At 38.4% G+C, this 19,467-nt stretch overlaps 1 protein-coding gene across 1 annotated transcript; it reads left to right on the top strand.

Annotated features, from left to right (window-relative positions):
• Positions 1-1,236: 1,236 nt before the first annotated feature.
• On the top strand, positions 1,237-14,910 carry LOC148104172 (Fc receptor-like protein 5). Its single transcript, XM_087838282.1, has 14 exons — positions 1,237-2,181; positions 7,678-7,802; positions 8,364-8,434; positions 9,439-9,711; positions 9,851-10,111; positions 10,195-10,473; positions 11,544-11,810; positions 11,894-12,154; positions 12,247-12,522; positions 12,725-13,024; positions 13,250-13,507; positions 14,235-14,483; positions 14,652-14,777; positions 14,885-14,910. Exons 1-14 carry the CDS (start codon positions 1,237-1,239, stop codon positions 14,908-14,910), a joined length of 3,717 nt encoding a protein of 1,238 aa, XP_087694408.1.
• The last annotated feature ends 4,557 nt before the right edge of the window (positions 14,911-19,467 follow it).

The following is a 19,467-nucleotide window of genomic DNA, read 5'->3' as shown; positions in this document are numbered from 1 at the left end:
AGAGGAGGATGTCCTCCCCTGTGTGGGAACATTTTGATTTTATTCCTCCCAACAAGGCATGTAAATTTCTACAGAAGATGTATTTTCATAATACTGATGGTGCAATAAAACATATGTTAAGCTGTCTTTACTTTTGTACAAGGTGAAGTGTTTGCTATGTGCCAGGGAGCTGGGATATAACAGCAACACCTCATCCATGCTTAGGCACTACAGAGCTTTGCATGAGAATAAGGGGAACACCGATTGTGGAGCAAGACCAGGTGAACCATCAAATGCCATGATAATATAGCATGCTGTAATGTTACTAAATGATATAACAATATTATACAATGCAATAAGTGACGTGTGTGATATTTATATTTGTGCTTTGTTTTTATTGTCTTTCCTCAGGAGAACAATCTCAAATAGATGAAGACCTGGTTAGCATGGTGATTGAGGACTCCCAGCCATTTAGCATTGTGGAGGACAAAGGATTTAAAAGATTTGTTAAATCATTAAATCCTAGCTATGTTCTCCCCACTAAAAGGTCATAAAAGCAGTGAAAATTTAGTTTTTACAGAATAAAATGTGGACAGGACTGAGGCTCAAAGCCTCAGTGTGTAGCTGTCCATACCTGAACGTTACAAAAGCACAACCACTGTCCACACCCCAACCACACCTCACCTCACAGTAAATGATCATTTCCATTTTAAGCATTTCCAAATGATCATTTTCCATACTGCCAGTATAAATATACACAGTATGCTGCCATCACTACAATATAGATGTTTTACACACTCCTTTTGTTGTTGACATTTACAGGCTGTGTGCAAAAGGCCACACTCTTCAAATTCATGCCAACTAATATTTTTACGTCCAGTAGGTGTCCTACTAGAGCAAATGAAGCTTCAAGAAGCTTTGCGCTGGGGTGAACCAATTGGATGAAAAGCTTCAGTGCTTCATGAAGCTTCATCTGCCCATCACTAGATATATATAGATATATAGATAGATATAGATATATAGATAGATATAGATATATATATAGATAGATATATATATAGATATATAGATATAGATATAGATAGATAGATATAGATATAGATATAGATAGATCTATATATAGATATAGATATAGATATAGATAGATCTATATAAAGATATAGATAGATAGATAGATCTATCTAGATCCCTGTTGTAAATAAATCTCTTTTTGTTCTCTAAGAAAGAACTGTCTGCGCGTGAGTCCGTCCAGTAGCCATGACAGAACGTTCCAGCCAGAATATGGACTCAGCAGACCAAGACCCAGTCCAGCGATCCCTCGCGTCACCGGAGGCGCTACTGGTCCGCCACGAGGCAATGTTCTCACACCTGCTAGGCCAGATTGCGTCTCTCACCCAGGCAGTGGCTCGGCTTACACCGCTGGAAGGAACACCCTCTGTGGCTCACCCCGCCCTGCAAGGAGCCGAACCCCCAGCTGTGGAGCCGGCTGCAGCTGAGGTAACAGCCCCCTCTGCTCTGGAACCAGGCACCACAGGTCTTCGTCTACCTGCCCCTGAGCCCTTCTCTGGTGAGCTGTCCAAATGTGCAGGATTTTTGACGCAATGCTCTTTGGTTTTCTGCCAACAGAGATGTTTGTTTGAAGATGATGGAGCAAGAATTGCATTTTTTGTTCAGTTGTTACGTGACCGTGCACTGCTGTGGGCTCAGGCAGCACTTAAAGCCAATCCAGACATAACCTATGCTGTTTTTCTTTCAAAATTTAAAAATGTTTTTGAGAAGGGATCTGGCGCTGAAGCAGCAGCTCATCGGTTGCTGAACCTGAAGCAGGGGAAGCGGAGTATGGCAGACTACTCCATTGACTTTCAGATTCTGGTTGAAGAGACTGGCTGGGGTGAGGATGCATTACGAAGTACCCTTCTAAATAATCTTTGTGAAGAGTTAAAGGATGAATTAACCATGTGGGAATTGCCCACCTCGCTAGATGCTTTAATGACTTTGTGTGTAAAAATAGACGGCCGCCTGCGTGCACGACGGAGTTCCCAGCTCTACAACTTTCATGAGCCTTCGGGGCAGCCCAAAAGGCGCCTGGAGGAGCCCAGGCAGAGCTCCGTGAGCAAAGGGAGGAGTTGGATCAAGAGGAACCCATGCAATTGGGGCACTCCCGGGTCAATTCCACTGAGCGCCATCGCCGTTTGGTTCCTGGTGAGTGCTTGTTTTGTGGTAAGAAAGGCCATTTTGTGGCAACCTGCCTGTTGCGATCAAAAGGGCGCGCCCGCCAGTAAAGGTAGGAATACTGGTGGGCGAGCTCTCTCAAGATTCTCCTCCACGTCTTTTGCTGCCAGCCAAGATAACTAAGCAAACCATGACACACTCTCTCTCAGCTTTAATAGACTCCGGCGCTGAACAAAACTTCATTGACTCAAATCTCGCCAAACTTGGTCTCTGACTCATTGCCACACCCTCTTCATGTTTCTGCTTTGTCGGGACAGCGCCTGCCGGACATCACTCACGTTACAGAGCCAGTTACCCTCACATTATCTGGAAATCATTCTGAAACTATCAGCCTTTTTGTGTTTTGGGCTCCACACGCTCCTTTGGTTTTGGGCCACCCCTGGTTGCAACAACACAATCCTCGCATTAATTGGAAGAGGGGGTGCGTGTCTGGGTGGGGGGGAGGAGTGTCACATGAACTGTCTTAGATCAGCCCCTCCCCTCACTTCTGCTGTCGAACCACCCCCAGCTTTGGAACCACCAGACCTCTCCTCTGTGCCGCCAGTTTATCATAAATTGGCCGAGGTATTTTGCAAAGACAGAGCGAGGTCATTACCCCCCCCACCGGCCATACGACTGCGAAATTGACTTGCTTCCTGGGGCTCCGTTACCCACGAGCCGCTTGTACAGCATCTCGCAGCCTGAGTGGGAAGCAATGGAGACGTACATCTCAGACTCCTTGGCTGCTGGCATAATACGCCCTTCCTCGTCCCCAGTAGGGGCTGGGTTTTTCTTTGAGAAGAAGGGCAAATCGCTACATCCTTGCATTGATTACCGGGGCTGAACAAAATTACAGTAAAGAATAAATATCCTCTCCCGCTTCTTTCATCTGCATTCAAACTCCTTCAAGGGCCACCATGTTCAGCAAACTGGACCTCCAAAACGCATATCACCTGGTCAGACTCCGAGACGGCAATGAGTGGAAAACTGCTTTTAACACAGACCTCGGTCATTTCGAGTACCTGGTGATGCCATTCGGGCTAACCAACGCCCCAGCCATCTTCCAAGCGTTGGTTAACGACGTGCTCCGATTTCTTAGATCGTTTACTTTTTGTCTACCTGGACAACATCCTGATTTTTTTCTAAGTCTGAAACCGAACATGTAACCCATGTAAAACAGGTCCTCCAGCGGCTGCTAGAGAACAGACTTTTTGTAAAAGGGGAGAAATGTGTATTTCAGAGACCCAGCCTGTGACACTATGGGCAGCTATTGTAAAGAAATAGCAACATTGAGTCCTTTGGTTAGCACCTTCTTTTCAGGTTCAGTGAAGTTCCTGTCTGAAAAGTTCTTCACCCATTCATTCTGACTGTCCTTGGCTGTGGTGTCTTCCTGTTTTTGCCTCTACTGTCTAGGCATCAACTGGGAAATATAAGTTTTCATTCAAAATGTATGGAATTTTAAATGTTGTCTTTGAGATTTGTGGTATTGTTTGTCTTTTAGTATTTCCATATTGGGTTCCTGCCTGTCTTTTTGTTTGTGTTATTGGTGTCTTGGTTTAATAGTGTAATATTTGTGGCGTTTATTTGAGTTTTATACATTGTTCATTCTTCACTGTTTTTTGTTCTGGGCATTTTCTCCTCATTGTGTTTAGTTCCCAGCAGCTTACTTAAATGATTGGCTTTTTTTTTTTTTTTTTTTTTTTTTAAACGTCCTGATGATTTCCTGTGGTTATACTTTAGTTACTTTCTGCTTGGTGGTTTGTTGACCTAAATAATTGTAGATGCTTCTGTGAGTGCAAGCAAGAGTGGTCCTTTAATCTTTGTACCAGTACAATGTGAATAGCAACATATCAGTTGAAAAACATGCTTTGCAGGTGTTGTTTTGGTCTTTTTGTGATAATGTGAGCGCATTTTGCAGAAATCAATAATTACAATAAATATAACTTGGAAACTTTATTGCAAGATATATTGATATACATGATTCAACTCTGGGCTGGAGCATTATCTTTAAAAGGATTTTCAGAGTGCGTATTAAACATATCTAGTCTGTCTTGGTTCTGTTTCTTTAATGACTGACTGGTCAGAATTGCTTTGCTCAGTTAGAACTGCTCAGGACTGCATCACTTATTTGGAAATATAACCAAACGTGTTTTAGATTTCATCGTTTCAGCAGTCAAACAGTTGATTTTGCTGAAGGATTAACTTTAAAATGAAGCTAACGATGAATGTAAAAACATAAAACATGGAAACACTTCACTTGTCGATTAAGATTTCAGTTAAAAAAAATATAGATGTCTCTATGAATTGGTAACCAAACCATGTGACTGTCCCAGTTTTGTGAGGTGTTCCTTTAAGTAAATAACAGAAACAAAATAACAGTGTACGTCGGTAACATACATGCATCGCGCAGGTGTTTTACACAGAAAAACCACACTGAGTTTCACATTGCTAGTGTTCTCTCACTTCCGTCACATTACCATGACAAGAGACCAGTGCAACCACAGCGCTGTTGGTGATGAAACTGTGCAGCAGTGATAGCAGTTCAGGTATTTGAGTCCCTTCATTATTGTCACTTTTAGTTTAGATTCTAGTCAGGTCTGAATCTAAAATCTAAATCTAAATTGATCAGTAGTCAGCAGTTACACATCAATATAACTATTTATAACTATATTGTATTGACAAGCCTGATAAACTGCTCTGACTTTACTTTATATATGTTACAGATGAATGGTGTCCTAAAGGCTAATCTTTTATTTTTATATAAGTGTTACTGTGGTGACTTTTTCATAATTCATCTCCATAATTGTGTGTGTGTATATATATGTGTGTGTATATATATATGTGTGTGTGTATATATATGTGTATATATATATATATATATATATATATACATACATACATGCAGATTTTTATGAATTTTACAATGCTTCTTTGTAATGAATGAGTTTTGCCCTTACTATCTTCTGCCTGCCCACTGGATGTGACAGCTGTGTGGACAATATGCTCTCTGATCAGAAGTGAACAGCATGCATTTCTGTGAAATCTTTCAGCTTTACAACTTCAGCAGATATGAAAGGAAACTGAATGTGGGCAGAAGGAAAACTCAAAAGTGACTTTTAAAAACTTTTTCTAACTCTTCAAAGCTACATCATGATCACAAGGTAGGATGCTCCAGTGTTTTATTCTGAATACCTTTTTTTAATGCATGGTTTGGTTAAATTAACACTATTTATAAATGAGGTGCTTCAAAACCATTGTACAGGTCAGCCACTGATTTTTTTTTTTTAAATGCTCTACTTTCCACTTCTATAAAGGTTTCTTTCTGTGAGTTTTACTGTTATCAGACACCATTGAAAGTTAGACTCCCCACCAAACAGCTGCTGGGGATTCTGCATCTGATGTTGTGCTGTGTTGTAGCCCCTCTGAAGCTTATTGAATAACTTGTTGATAATTTCCACCTGTTTATATTTGATTATAATTTTTACAGCTACTTCTAGAGTATATCTACTAGCTTGCATGCTTTTGCGCTCTTTTGTCTCCTTTACTGTGGCCACAGAGCAAAAAATCGAACAGTGGTAGCACAGTCATTTAGTGGTTGACCGCTGTAGATCTAAAGATAGGTGAACTGCAGCTTGTGAATGTCAGAGAGGAAACCTGTGAACAAGTTTTGAGTGCTCTTAGTAATTTATCTGTGATTAACACTGAGTAATTTGGTCTGTATTATTATTATTATTATTATTATTGGCCATATGCACAGGTTGTGGACAAAGTCTTGTGCTTCATGATATTTAAAAAATATGTGCTTCCTGTTCAGTATCAATCAAAGTACAGCTGCTGCTAACACATATGGATCAGGCAGGTCTGACTTTTCTTCTGTTTCTTATATAAACAGTTTAAGTGTCTCACTTTACATCATGTTCTTCCTGTTTGTAAACTGCCGTGAGTGCTGCAAGACCCAGTCTGTAGTCACTATTTAATATTCAAGCAGAATAGAATGAATACCTGAATTATCAACTGCCTTTTTCCTCACATCTATTAATGAATCATATCATTAATTATGTTCATTTGCAGATTAACTTAAAGTATTAGAATCCTGCAGTAGCCCTGGTTCACAACTGTTACTGCAAAACAGTTCAATAGCTGTCAGTTATGACATTACAGAGTTTTACAGCGTTATCTGCTAACACAGGGCAGGACGGCAGGATGGTGTAGATGTGTCTCATTTATGTACCTTTTTTTTTTTTTTTTTTCGGACCATAAGGCATACTGTCGATGAACAGGTCAGTTTTCATACATAAGGTGCAGAGAATGATAAGGCGCATTAAGCGAAACAAAGCAGTCAGATAAGTCAAACTTTACTCAACTCATTCTTCTTGCTTCCTCCACTTCTGTACCATTGATCCAATAATGATAAATTCTTTCGCAGCTGCTCTATTCCCATGTTGTTCCAGTATATTAATGACTAACCTCATATTGTGGATGGATTATCTCAGTTGTTCTTCTGACTTAAGTTTGGTCTGTTTACAGCATCCTGCCATGCGACTGCATTTGTCCCGAACCCTCAGGAACCCTCAAGTTAACTTTTATAGAGTGGAAAAAAGTTAGAATTCATCCTCGAGCTTTAGTGTTTATGTTATGCTTGCGTAGCTGTTTTTCTAGCGATCACATAGGACATCAATATATACCAGCTAGCCCATCTTTAGTAATCCTACCAACGTCACTGCTGTTTAGTTTTCTGTCTTAATTTATGTTGGAAGTGATAACAGAGCTGTACGTTTTAGTTTTTTCAGAAATCTCTCAGTCAGAACATGTCATCCGGTCTTAAGTCTGACATCATTAGCCATGTCTGGATCCAAACTCCGCTGCAGATCCCAAAGCCAAACCATCATTGCAGAGAGAGCCTGACAGTGATCACTGACTGTTTGTTGAGATTAAACAGAACAAGATACAAAGTATTAAAACAAGTTAAAAACACAACAGCCTTATTAAACAGAGAATAGTTTGGGCCCGAAAGCAAGATTCATCACATCTTCACTTAAAGTCTAGATATCATGTTTTGGTGGAAGCTAGCGAGCTAACTTCCTGCTAACTACTCACATCTAGTTTGTGAAACAAAGAAATCCCTCCCAGTTTAACCATCACAGGTAGTTGTTTCCTGTGTCTGTGTTCACGACAAAGCCCACAACCACAGAGTAAGATTATTTATAGCTCTGTGCTGAGGGTGAGCTGCAAGATCAGACTGCACATCTGACAGTGTGATGTTAAAAAGATGGAAATCAGATCAACCGCCAACTAAAAGTCAGCTGAAACAGACTCTACAGTAATTAGAAAGCAGGCTACATTATGAGTTTTAGTACTGCTAATTAGAGCCGTCCTTTTAAAATGATGCCATCAAAGTTCACTTCACTGCTGAAAAACAGATAGTGACCTCAGTCTTTTCACAGGGGTTATAAATGACACACTGTTCCTTTTGCTTCTGTCATCTAGAGCGGGTCAGCTACTAATACAAGGTTGCTGGTTCAACCCCTGGCTGCTCCAGGCTTCATGTTCCAGTATCCTTGGGCAAGATACTGGTCCAGAGTTGCTCCTGATGCTTTCATCATTGTGTCAATGTTAGACTGAAAACACTTTGCAACACAGTTACACGACTAAGCATGTAGTAGACACACAGTTCTACATGTGGATGTCACACGTTTTATGGATGTAATAGGTTGCAGTAAACTGCAGTGCCAGCAGAGGGAGACATTTTATTTCAAGCCAACATGAAAACAGTCATGGAAAACATTTAGAGAAACATTATTAACAGATTTAGATCTGCCGCCTAGCTCAATCATTTCTGGCATCTGGTATGTACTTTATACCTTCCTTGGTCATTTGCAACTGTGTCTGAATAATTGAGACTTGCTGTATAAAGTGTTTTGAGTCCTCAGGTAGAATAGAGCAGAGTTTTATAAGAACCAATGCATTTACCATTTACATTTGACTTGTAGCCTGAGTCATTATGACATGCAATGTGGACTGATTGTTGTACAGCCATCTCTGCTAGACTTGAGCACCCAAAATGCTTAATGTACATGCTAAATTGTTTAACTTATTTAGACTAATTTCATTAATAATCCATTTTCCAGTTCCATTTACTCCAATACTTTAAAAACCATAACACTGGTTCACAGACCCATGATCATGACAATAACTCCAGGACCCTTGGTACACTGTTCACTTTACATCAAGGACATGCTGGCAGGTGAAAGTGGAGTGGGATCTCAAGTTTAATTTACGTTAACTATGATTTCTCTTTCTTCAAAGTAGCACACTTTGATATTATCTGTGGATGAGAGAGCTGCAGGACTGTGATGATGGGGAATACTTTGCTGGCATTATTCTGTAAGTACACTGATTTTCTCTGTTTGTGTGCCACTAACTGAGAAAAAAAAATCTTTCTGTTACTTTGAGAGTTTGATTAGATCCAGTTGGGGTTTTTTTGTTTTGTTTTGTTGTTATTGATTTAAAGGGGTTTTTTTAAAGTTACTTTGAGTTGAGTTTCTTTTAATTCTTCATTATTTTACAAATTGCCTGTCAATTATGTTTTTGTTAAGTTTCGAGCCTGTTTATTATCACATAATATATGGGTACAAAAATGTTGATGGGGCATCTGAAAAATCTGTTTATGATTGATAAAGTGTGGATATTAATCTTTATTCTAGTGTTCAGTACATTCTTCTCAGGAAATGCTGAAGGTGAGAAATTGTTTTCTTTGTTTTCCATTTGTGTGATGTGTTTAGTACTTACTTTTTTGCAGCTCCTTTTTTTTTTCTTATATTTGATAAAATTATACAGTTTTATATACTTATGTATGTAACATTGGGATATTACATACATGTTGTTAAACTCACCCATGACGCTAATTCTCTGGTTTTGTAGTTTGTTGCCTTCATGCAGATCAGTTTTCTTTTTGTGAATTCATCTGGTTGTCTCAGCAGATTCCAATAGTAATCCAGAAGAAGCCACTGCTGAGAATATGAGAACAACCACAAACACAGACAGTTATCATATTTTTCTTTGTAGTGATTATCTCACAAACTCACTTTTAAAAGTCTCTGAAACTTAAATGAAAATTTTTAGATTAATATGTGAAACTATAGCCTCCATACATTCCATGTGTTGTAATCTCATGACTCCAGTGTGAGTCATGTTTTAATTTGGATTAGATATTCTGCAACATTCATTTAATTTCTTTTAACTCAACAGCAGATAAACCCAGAGCCACACTGACAGCACAAAGTTCAGTCATACCAGTAGGGGGCAGTGTGACACTGAGCTGCTCTGTGGAGGGCTCTGCTGGCTGGAGGTTTGACTGGTTCAGACGTGATTCAGTGTTTTCTGGAGCTCAGAAAATAGAAGCTGGAACATCAGAGCAGACTGTCAGTATTTCAGAAGGAGGCATCTATTACTGCATTGGAAGGAGAGGAGATCCAGTTTTCTACACAGAGTACAGTGCTCCAGTTACAATTCAGAAACAAGGTGAGGGTAAAATTTTGTTGTGAAACACAGTAAAACAAAAATCCATGATTAAATTAAAGTAGAACTTTGTAACTTTGATTTTATTTCGTTCACTGTTGGTTTGTTCATAAATATTTGTGTTTATTTGTTTGTTGAACAGTTTTGGCTGTTGTGAAACTGCAGCACAGCTGGTCTCAGATATTCACTGGTGAGACAGTCACTGTCAGATGTGAGATTCAAGGAGGTGAAGGAGCTCCGTGGACGTATGAATGGAGAGCAGCCAAGTTAAACACACCTCCAACATCCAATGAATACAGAATCATCAGAGCTACTGAGTCTGACAGTGGAGGATACAGCTGCCGGGGCAGAAGGGACTATTTCTTCTCAGAGTGGAGTGATATCATCACACTGACTGTGTCATGTAAGTTTCATCTAAAGGAGGGAAAAATAAACATTTAATTTTATTGCTGTCTTTAATGCAACTTTTTCTAAACTGAATTGCAGATAAACCAAAGGCCAAACTGAGAGCTGATAACACAGCTGTTCCAGTAGGGGGCAGTGTGACCCTGACCTGCTCTGTGAACACATCATCATCATCTGGATGGAAATACTACTGGTACAGAGATGAGAAGTCCTCTGAAGCCCTGACCACACAAGATGCAGTTTTCCACTCAAATGGACAAATCAGTGTCTCACAGGAAGGACTCTACAGGTGCAGAGGAGGAAGAGGAAACCCAGTTTACTACACAGAGGACAGCCAGTCAGTCAGGATTGGGAAAACTGGTGAGTTCATGGTAATGTTAAAAAAAAATGATGTAAATGGACTCCATTTGTCATTTATTTGTTAATGTTGACTTTGTGAATATAAACAGTCTCAAACAGGCCTGTTATGACTTTGTATCCAAAAAAAGACAGTGACGAGCAATCTAGCCTGGAGCATTGTAGCCTCCGTACCTGTTTATGTTTGAATCACTGTCCCATTGAAGTGTTTTTGTGCTTGTTTTTAACTTTGCTTTCTTTTGTTGACTTTGTGTTCATGTTTTTCAAGACTAAAAGAAAAGTTTTACATTGCGTTCTCTTTAGGATTGTAATTTGTGTCAGGTGTACTGTACCAGGAAACCAGAGCAAAAAACAAAAATGACTTCCACATTACCAGTTCCCAAGGAAGGACCAATGCTGCCAAAAAATTTCCAGTTTCACAATAACCAAATTTACCAAATTTATTTTATTCATCTTTGAGGGTGGGAACTGTCAGGTTGGGCACGAACAAAACAACAAACAAAATATTCTGAAAAGGAAACAGAACTACGTATCATGAAAACCTAAAATCTAATACAGGCATTTTTCCCATCTCCCTAAACTAAAAAATGAGAAAAAAGGTTTTAAAAGAAAAAGGCTTCCCACAACTACTGTTACAAGATCAATCATTAAAACCTTCTATTTAAAAATATTTACAAACGTAATTAATTTAGTTCTTCTGGATGCACAAACATCAGCACACACAGTACATAACTGAACACAGCCTGGTTGGAAGCAGGAAGAGCTACACTGGTCTTGACGGGTCCCAATTTATAGCCAGCTCCATTCAGTCTTCAATCAGTGATCAGCCTCCAACTGGAACTTACATAAACAAAAAACAGCAGAGAAAATAAGCAATGCCACCATTTTTGTATTCATCATTCCCTCCAAATTCAGTTCTAAGTTCCCCATGTATGTTGCCTGTGCATATTTTAATGGTCACAAATTTTTGCATCATTAACGGAATTTTGATTGACGCACAACATATTACTGAATGCAGAGTTCTAGTTCTACTCTAATGTTACTTGTTGTTGTTTATGCTTTTATATGAACAGTTCCCAGTAAGCCCACTGTGACCCTGCAGCCATCCTGGACTCAGATATACAGCGGTGAGACAGTCACTGTCAGATGTGAGATTCAGGGAGGTGAAGGAGCTCAGTGGACGTATGAATGGAGAGCAGCCAAGTTAAACACACCTCCAAAATCCAATGAATACAGAATCATCAGAGCTACTGAGTCTGACAGTGGAGGATACAGCTGCCGGGGCAGAAGGGACTATTTCTTCTCAGAGTGGAGTGATATCATCACACTGACTGTGTCATGTAAGTTTCATCTAAAGGAGGGAAAAATAAACATTTAATTTTATTGCTGTCTTTAGTGCAACTTTTGCTAAACTGAACTGCAGATAAACCAAAGGCCAAACTGAGAGCTGATAACACAGCTGTTCCAGTAGGGGGCAGTGTGACCCTGACCTGCTCTGTGAACCCATCATCATCATCTGGATGGAAATACTACTGGTACAGAAATAATACCCCAGTGGATGTTGTCTCCCACTCAAATGGACAAATCAGTGTCTCACAGGAAGGACTCTACAGGTGCAGAGGAGGAAGAGGAAACCCAGTTTACTACACAGAGGACAGCCAGTCAGTCAGGATTGACAAAACTGGTGAGTTCAAAGTTAACAAACCAAAAATCACTACATTTGATGGAAATTGACCCATTTTGTCATTCATTTACTCATTTTCTGAATTCATACAGTCTCAAACTGGCCTGTTGTGACTCTGTATCCAAACTGGTCTGAGATATACAGAGGAGAGACGATCACTGTCAGATGTGAGATCCATGGAGGAGACACTGAGTGGGATTATGAGTGGGAAACAAACAGCATGATAAAAGCTCCAAATCAAAATGAATACAGGATTAGATCTGCTTCATCATCCAACAGTGGAAACTATCGCTGTAAGGGCAGAATGAAAAGTTCACAGCATAAAACAACAGAGTGGAGTGATTCAGTCACACTGACAGTTTCTGACAGTAAGTAGAGTCATAGTTCATTTAACCTGGAAATAGAAACAGTTTGTAAAAATGTGTTTTTATTAGTACATGTTGAGATATTTGACATGTTTAGATAGTCTCACTCTTAAAGTTCATCATAAATATTTGTGAGTCAACATTTTAGTGACATTGAATTCAGAGTTAAGAGACGAAACACTGAGAGAAAATCTTTGTTGAACAGATGAACCCCGTCCTGTCCTCACTGTGTCTCCATCATGGCTGAGTCCTGGAGCCTCAGTAACTCTGAACTGTGAGGTTGAACATCCGTCTGCAGGATGGAGCTTCTACTGGTATAAAGCTGTTCCTGATCTATCAGAGAAATCCTCCAGTTATGAGCTGCTACCTGATGGCAGTGGGACTGCACAGGACTCCTACATCATTCATGGACAGACACACACAGCAGGATATGTGTGCAGAGCTGGAAGAGGAGACCCAGAGTATCACACTGATCACAGTCGACCAAAGTTTGTCTGGTCTGCAGGTCAGGTTGTTTCTATCTTTTTTCAAGTAATGCAACAGCAAAAAAATGTGAATTAATGGGTTGTTGTTGGTTTAGCATTGAAAGTGAAAATTATAGTTTGACCAATACGAACACTGCGTCTTTTAGCACTGACCTTTAAACATTAAAGCAAAAGAATATGTTCACTGTGATATTTTGAATCCTAACATCTGTGAGCTTTGTCTCTTCACTACATGTTGTTTCCAGATGTTCATTCAGCAGCGTCTCTCACAGTGAGTCCTGACAGAGTGCAACACTTTACCTCTGACTCTGTCTCACTGACCTGTGAGGGAAACTTCACTGAGTGGAGAGTGAGGAAGTTCTCTGAGGACGGCCGACTCTCTGTCTGTAGGAGAATGACTGGATCCACATGTGACATCAACACATCAAAGTCAGATACTGCAGTGTACTGGTGTGAGTCTGGATCAGGAGAGTTCAGCAGTGCAGTCAACATCACTGTACAGAGTATGTTATTATACATCCATCATGTTCTTTTGGTCATTTTTTTTCCCCGTTTATGTTATTTATTAGCTCATAGTGTTTCCCCACTACGGTGCTGTATGAAAGTAAATCTGTCAAAAAGAGACAAAAAGTGGGACATTTGGGCAATAGTAAGTCTTATTTTAGCTCGACCCTTATCAGTGAATAAGCAGTAAATGTCATGAAAAAAAGAAAAATTGCTTTCATAATTCTTCTAGAGGTGGGGTCGCCGCTGCATAGAGTTTTCAGAGTACCAAATATTCCTTTTTAACATATATACTAAAAAAAATAATAATAAATTAATAAAAAGAAAATCGTAAACTCAACAGAAACCCATCAAATCAGAGTACATCTAAAATAACACCTCATGTTCCTCTTTTCTTGTGTGGCTGTGTTTGATATGTGCTACTGCATAAACAAGCAGCTGGTAAGTAGACAGATTTGATTTGGAAACAACCCATGTCTTATGAGATTAACGTTTGATGTCTAAGGCACTATATATTTTATAGGTCATATGTATATTTACTACTGTACATTTCCTTTTAGGAAATGTACAGTAGTTTTTCAACACAACAGAACCCTAACCTTCAGAAACCTTCAAAAAGCTGAAGTTGCCAAAATAGCACGATGATGTGATTTTTGTGACCCTCACCTTTTTTTTTTTCTCAAGGTTAACCGCTGACTAACAGGAACATCATTCATTATTTCACAGATAATTATTATGGTCCTATCCTGGTGAGTCCTGTTCATCCTGTGACTGAGAGAGCTTCTGTTAGTCTGAGCTGCAGTTTGAGAACACAAAAAATACTTTCCAATGTGTTTTTCTATCACAATGACAAAATTATTCAAAATGATACCCGAGGGGAGCTGAAGATCTCTGCAGTGTCAAAGTCTGATGAAGGTTTCTACAAGTGTCAGTACTCAGGAAGAGAGTCAGCACAGAGCTGGATGTCAGTTGAAGGTGAGCAGGATCAAAAAATTTGATGGATTTCTGTAAATGATTATCATAACCACCATAGAGTATATTAATGAGTATGTGTCTGTCTTTCTTTCACCTGACTCTACTTTCGTAAGAAAATTTTTAGAAAGATTTCTCAAGTCTCTAAATGTTTACTGCTAATGTTTACAGTCACAGTAGCTCCATCGGGATCTAAAAGGACTTCATGTCCTGTGTGGTTGGTTGTTGGACTGGTTTGTGGAGTCGCTCTACTTCTTATTTTCCTGCTCGTAATGTATCGCTATAGAAAGGCGAAGGGTGAGACATTTTTACAAATACACCAACATATGATGATGTCATGGCACAAAATAGAAGTAAAATAATTTGCACTGAGAGAAACAATACTTTTTTTTCTCTTTTAACAGATTTATGCTTCACTGGGTTGGTATAAAACTTTTTATTCCTATTTTCACTCTAAACATTCAGCAGTGTTTTCTTTTACTGTTCTGAATTTACTGTATTATGTTATTATCTGTGCATTTGTTATGTTTTCATTAGGCCGATCCAGTCGGACATCAACAGTCAAGATTCCACCAGAAATCATGGAGACAATCAGACTGAAACCCATGAATACAAATCTCTTCACCCTGGTCAGTCATAAAACCAAAGTTTAGCATTAATAATTAGTCTTCATAAAGGATAGTAGTTCTGGTCAACTTTTTTTCAAAGATCATCAATCCAGGGCACAAATCCAGAACACAAAAAGTTAGGAAAAAAAATCAAGTTAAATTAATTAATTAATTATTTTTGTGTCTTTGCACAAAAATATGTAATTGCTGTAATACATTAAACTCTAACATGATACTCTGACCTTGGCTTCTTAAGGTGAATATGAACTCTATGAAACAGCCCATCACCCAGAAGACACTGCAAATGGTACATGGGATCTTTTGAATAGCACACAGCAGTTAGAAATATACATAATTATTTTAAATGTATTGAAATGAAACTCTGACTCTGACTCTATTATCTTTGTCAAGGTGATCATCACATCTATGAAACAATCCAAGACTTGGAAGATACTGCAAATGGTACACATTATCTTTTGAGTATCACAGTGGTTACCAGAGGTGGCAAAAGTACAGGAATTCTGTACTTAAGTAGAATTACAGTTACTAGTGTTGAAAGATACTCCAGTAAAAGTTGAAGTACTGATTCAACGTCTTTACTCGAGTTAAAATGAAGAAGTACAGGCTCTGAAATAAAGTCAAAATGTAAAAATTGCTCTTTGAGGAACGTTTCTACCACCTTTTTCATGCAAAGCTGAAAACTGAACCTTGTGATATGTTAATGCAATAATAAAATTATGTTAGTAGATGCAATTACAAACTTTATTTACGTCTAAATTTTAATTCTAATAAAGGAATCGAATTAATTTCTATTGATAGCTCCATTAGATTTTCTTAATGTACCTGCTGCTCTTTGTGGATTTGAATTCAACAAGATGTCTGCAGATGTGTTATTAATGCTAATTTCTATCCTTTACACTGTTTATGCTTTCTAATATTATACACTATACATCCATCATCTGCTTAATTTCAAATTCATCTTTATTACCCTTTATGCAACCTCTCTGATAATGAGCACCAGTCGCACACTGTTCTTTACTATAAATCCATCACAATACACCAAACTAACCTGTTTAATCTGCACTAAACTGCAGTGGATTTTCATGCAACCTTTAACCTCCTAGGACCTGCCGTCCACATATGTGGACATCACATTTTGGGTTATTTAGACCAAAATACTAAAATTTTCTCTACATGGGCCTGATATCCACTTATGAGGACATTATACTGCTACTGTTCTATCAAAATTTTAAATGAATATCCTCATTTGTGGCTCTCATTTTTCTTAAACAAAAATAAGGTAAAAAAAAAAAAATCTGGTAATTCTTTGTTTTAACATTCATCGGGCCCCAATATTCCCAAATATCAAAGAAAAATTTAAAATGCATGTTGTGGAAGAGCTCAGGTCTTAGGAGGTTAAGAAACACAGTTAGTCTACATCAGTTTGTTTGAGGCAGGTTTCACAATCTGAATAACATAACTTCATATGTACAGACCTGATGTCTGATTTAAAAACATGAAGACTTACATGTAAGCTTTAAATTTCCAGTTTATTAAAAATTTCACTGAGCAGTCCCTACCTTTAAATCTAACCCTTCTTCCGATAGATATGCTGCATTTGAAATTATCTGACACTTAAAAACATCCGACAAAGTGCCAAAAAACCCATTTAAAACAGACTACTGTAACCCCTGATTATCACACATGGTTTTGCCTCTTAGAAAATGCAGTAATAATAATAATCATCATCATCATAATAATCATAATAATACATTATATTTATTTAAAAGCATCTTTCAAAACACCCAAGGACACTGTACAGCAAAAAAATAAAAAACATGAAATACACACAATAATAAGAATAGCAGATAGAAAGTTTAAGATTGGGGATAGGTTATGAGGAGTAGGCAATTTTAAACAGGTGGGTTTTGAGGTTGGACTTAAAAAAGAGGGAATGAGGTGATGTTTCTGAGGTCAGGGGGTAAGGAATTCCAAAGTCGGGGTGCAGAGCGGCTAAAAGCCCTGCCCCCATAGAAACAAGACGAGAGGAAGGAACAGAAAGAGAAAGGGAGGAGGATGATCTGAGAGTGAGTTACAGTAGTCGATCCGAGAGGTAACGAGGCTATGGACGAGGATAGCAGTGGCATGTGGAGTGAGGAAGGGGGGGAGGCGATTGATGTTACGGAGTTGGAAATATGCTGAGGGAGTGACATTATTGATGTGAGAGTTAAAGGATAATGTACAAAAACAGGATTTCCTTTCATGTGTTACTGTGAAGACCTGCAGTGATGAAATAACTCCCTTCAAATGCATAAAACCATAAGTAACAAACCTTTTTAAAAAATGGTAGTGGAAAGTACAGATGTTTGTTTAAAAAGTAGGAAGTAAAAGAAAAAAGTTGTCAGGAAAAAAAATACAAATACAGATGAAAATTGCACAATGATGAAGTATTTGTACTTTGTTACTTCTGGTGGTTAGAGATGTATAAACATTTGAATTAAAAACACTAATCCAGATGATCATTTTTTTATAATCCTCTAACTAAAAAAATTTACATTTCAGAGGAAGATGAATCACCCGAAGCCACATACTCTCTTATAGAGGTTAAAGACTTTGGGATGACGAGTGAGTATCTAACATGTGCAATTTAAAATTACAAAAAAAATGAAAATACATTTAAAAATCTAGTTAAGAAAGGTTTTTACCTGCAGCACTGAAATACACATTATTTTCTTTTGCTCATTCTTCTGATTATCTCAGCAGGGAAGCATCATAAACCACACAAGAGTACTCTTTACACTGATGTGAATACGGGAACTGCAGGTAAACTCACAACAGTCATGCACTGAAATGTCTCATTACATTACCAATATTCCTTGACAAGATTAAATGGCCTCACCACATAACATCCTTACTTTTTGTCTTTTGTGTTTGTCTTACAGGTCAGTGACGAGAGCAACAGCAGCAAAGCATAAAGAGAAGCATAGTATAATCATACAATAATGATCAGATCATATGCATGCCATATGTCTTCCTTACATCCTCTGAGTGAGACAATCTTGATAAAACTTTCCATACACATTGCATGGGGCACTGTGAGTGACCCATGCATATGTAAATATTTTACACAAATCTCAGAATCGTATATAATTGTGTATTTGACAGTTCGATTGAGCAATAATAGAATATCAGATTAGAGTGGCGTGTCTAATTTAATGTATTTTAGAATCATATTATAGCATATCATAGTATCTTGTATATCACAGTATATAAATATTTCTAGTCCCTATCTCCAGTGCAGGGTACACGGATTTGCTAGTATGTAATAATATAGACCCAATACTTTTTACACAAGGGCAACAATACATTTTTGTGCAGTATAATGTATTATACATTATGTTAACATAAATAAATAGTGTGACTGTTACTGTATGGAGTTGAATTTTGTACAGTTTTGAGAAGCTTATACTTCTATGGATTTTTTTTTTTTAAATTTCCATTCTGTCAGCAGTATTTTTGTTGCATCATGCTGCTGTATATCATATTTATGAACTATAACTGTGAAACCCTATAACACTGAGGTTTATATTTATGATAAATCCTTAGAGTAACAGCCATCACTAGGGGGTGGTGAATTGTTAATCATGAGATTTCCAAATGGACTGTGCTCTATTGAACTGCAGTGGCGTGTTTTGGTTTTCTATCCCCCATTAGCGGGAAGTAAAGGCACCCTCCGTTTGCGAGGTGCGCCTGCTTCTTGCCCACAGGGAGGAGAGAAACCCCACAATTAAAATAAACCAACAAAATCTAAAACACCAGACATTGTGATACAGACTTATAATCTTCACCAATGTTTTTTTCTGAATTCTATCGCACACATATACGCGTGAGCGTGAGGGCCCTCGGTGCGCCTGCTTGCTGCCGCTTCAGTGCTGAAGTCTCACAAACAACCTGTCGAAAGGGGAAGGAGGCTGGCTGCTTCCAAATAGAGCACATTTTATTCATAATATTGTCAATCCAAGCCCATTATATATTCATGATTTTTTCCTGGGTTGGGCGAAATCCCAGAACTAAACCCTATACAAACCAGATCTGTGAACTAAGGTGTACATCTGTTAGGTTATGTTTTGGTGATCCTCCGGTTGGGGGACGGGTGTTCATACTGGAGTGCAAAATTAAAACCAATGGAAGATGGACAAGACAAAATTCAAAGCCATCAGGTGCTCAGTTTAGAAAAAAAAAAGAGAAAAGAAGAGGAGAAACAAGCAAAAGATACAGGTAAGTTGATGGGTCAGTGGACAATGGCAGGTCATGTATCCTGAAACAATCAGAATCATATTAAGAATACTTTATTAATCCCTAAGGAAATTATGTGGGTT

Source organism: Neolamprologus brichardi, chromosome 3 (assembly GCF_056152115.1).
Source record: "Neolamprologus brichardi isolate AB-2024 chromosome 3, ASM5615211v1, whole genome shotgun sequence".
Taxonomy (NCBI): domain Eukaryota; kingdom Metazoa; phylum Chordata; class Actinopteri; order Cichliformes; family Cichlidae; genus Neolamprologus; species Neolamprologus brichardi.
The sequence above is the reverse complement of the archived record's forward strand: the minus strand, read 5'-3'. Positions and strand labels throughout refer to the sequence as shown.

What these genes read in the sequence shown, in the direction of transcription:
- LOC148104172 (XM_087838282.1), top strand. Translation starts at nt 1,237, where the DNA reads ATGACAGAACGTTCCAGCCAGAATATGGACTCAGCAGACCAAGACCCA. An exon ending in AGTTACAATTCAGAAACAAG is followed by an intron (nt 9,712 to 9,850) that starts GTGAGGGTAAAA and finishes TTTGTTGAACAG; the next exon opens with TTTTGGCTGTTGTGAAACTG. An exon ending in CACACTGACAGTTTCTGACA is followed by an intron (nt 12,523 to 12,724) that starts GTAAGTAGAGTC and finishes TTTGTTGAACAG; the next exon opens with ATGAACCCCGTCCTGTCCTC.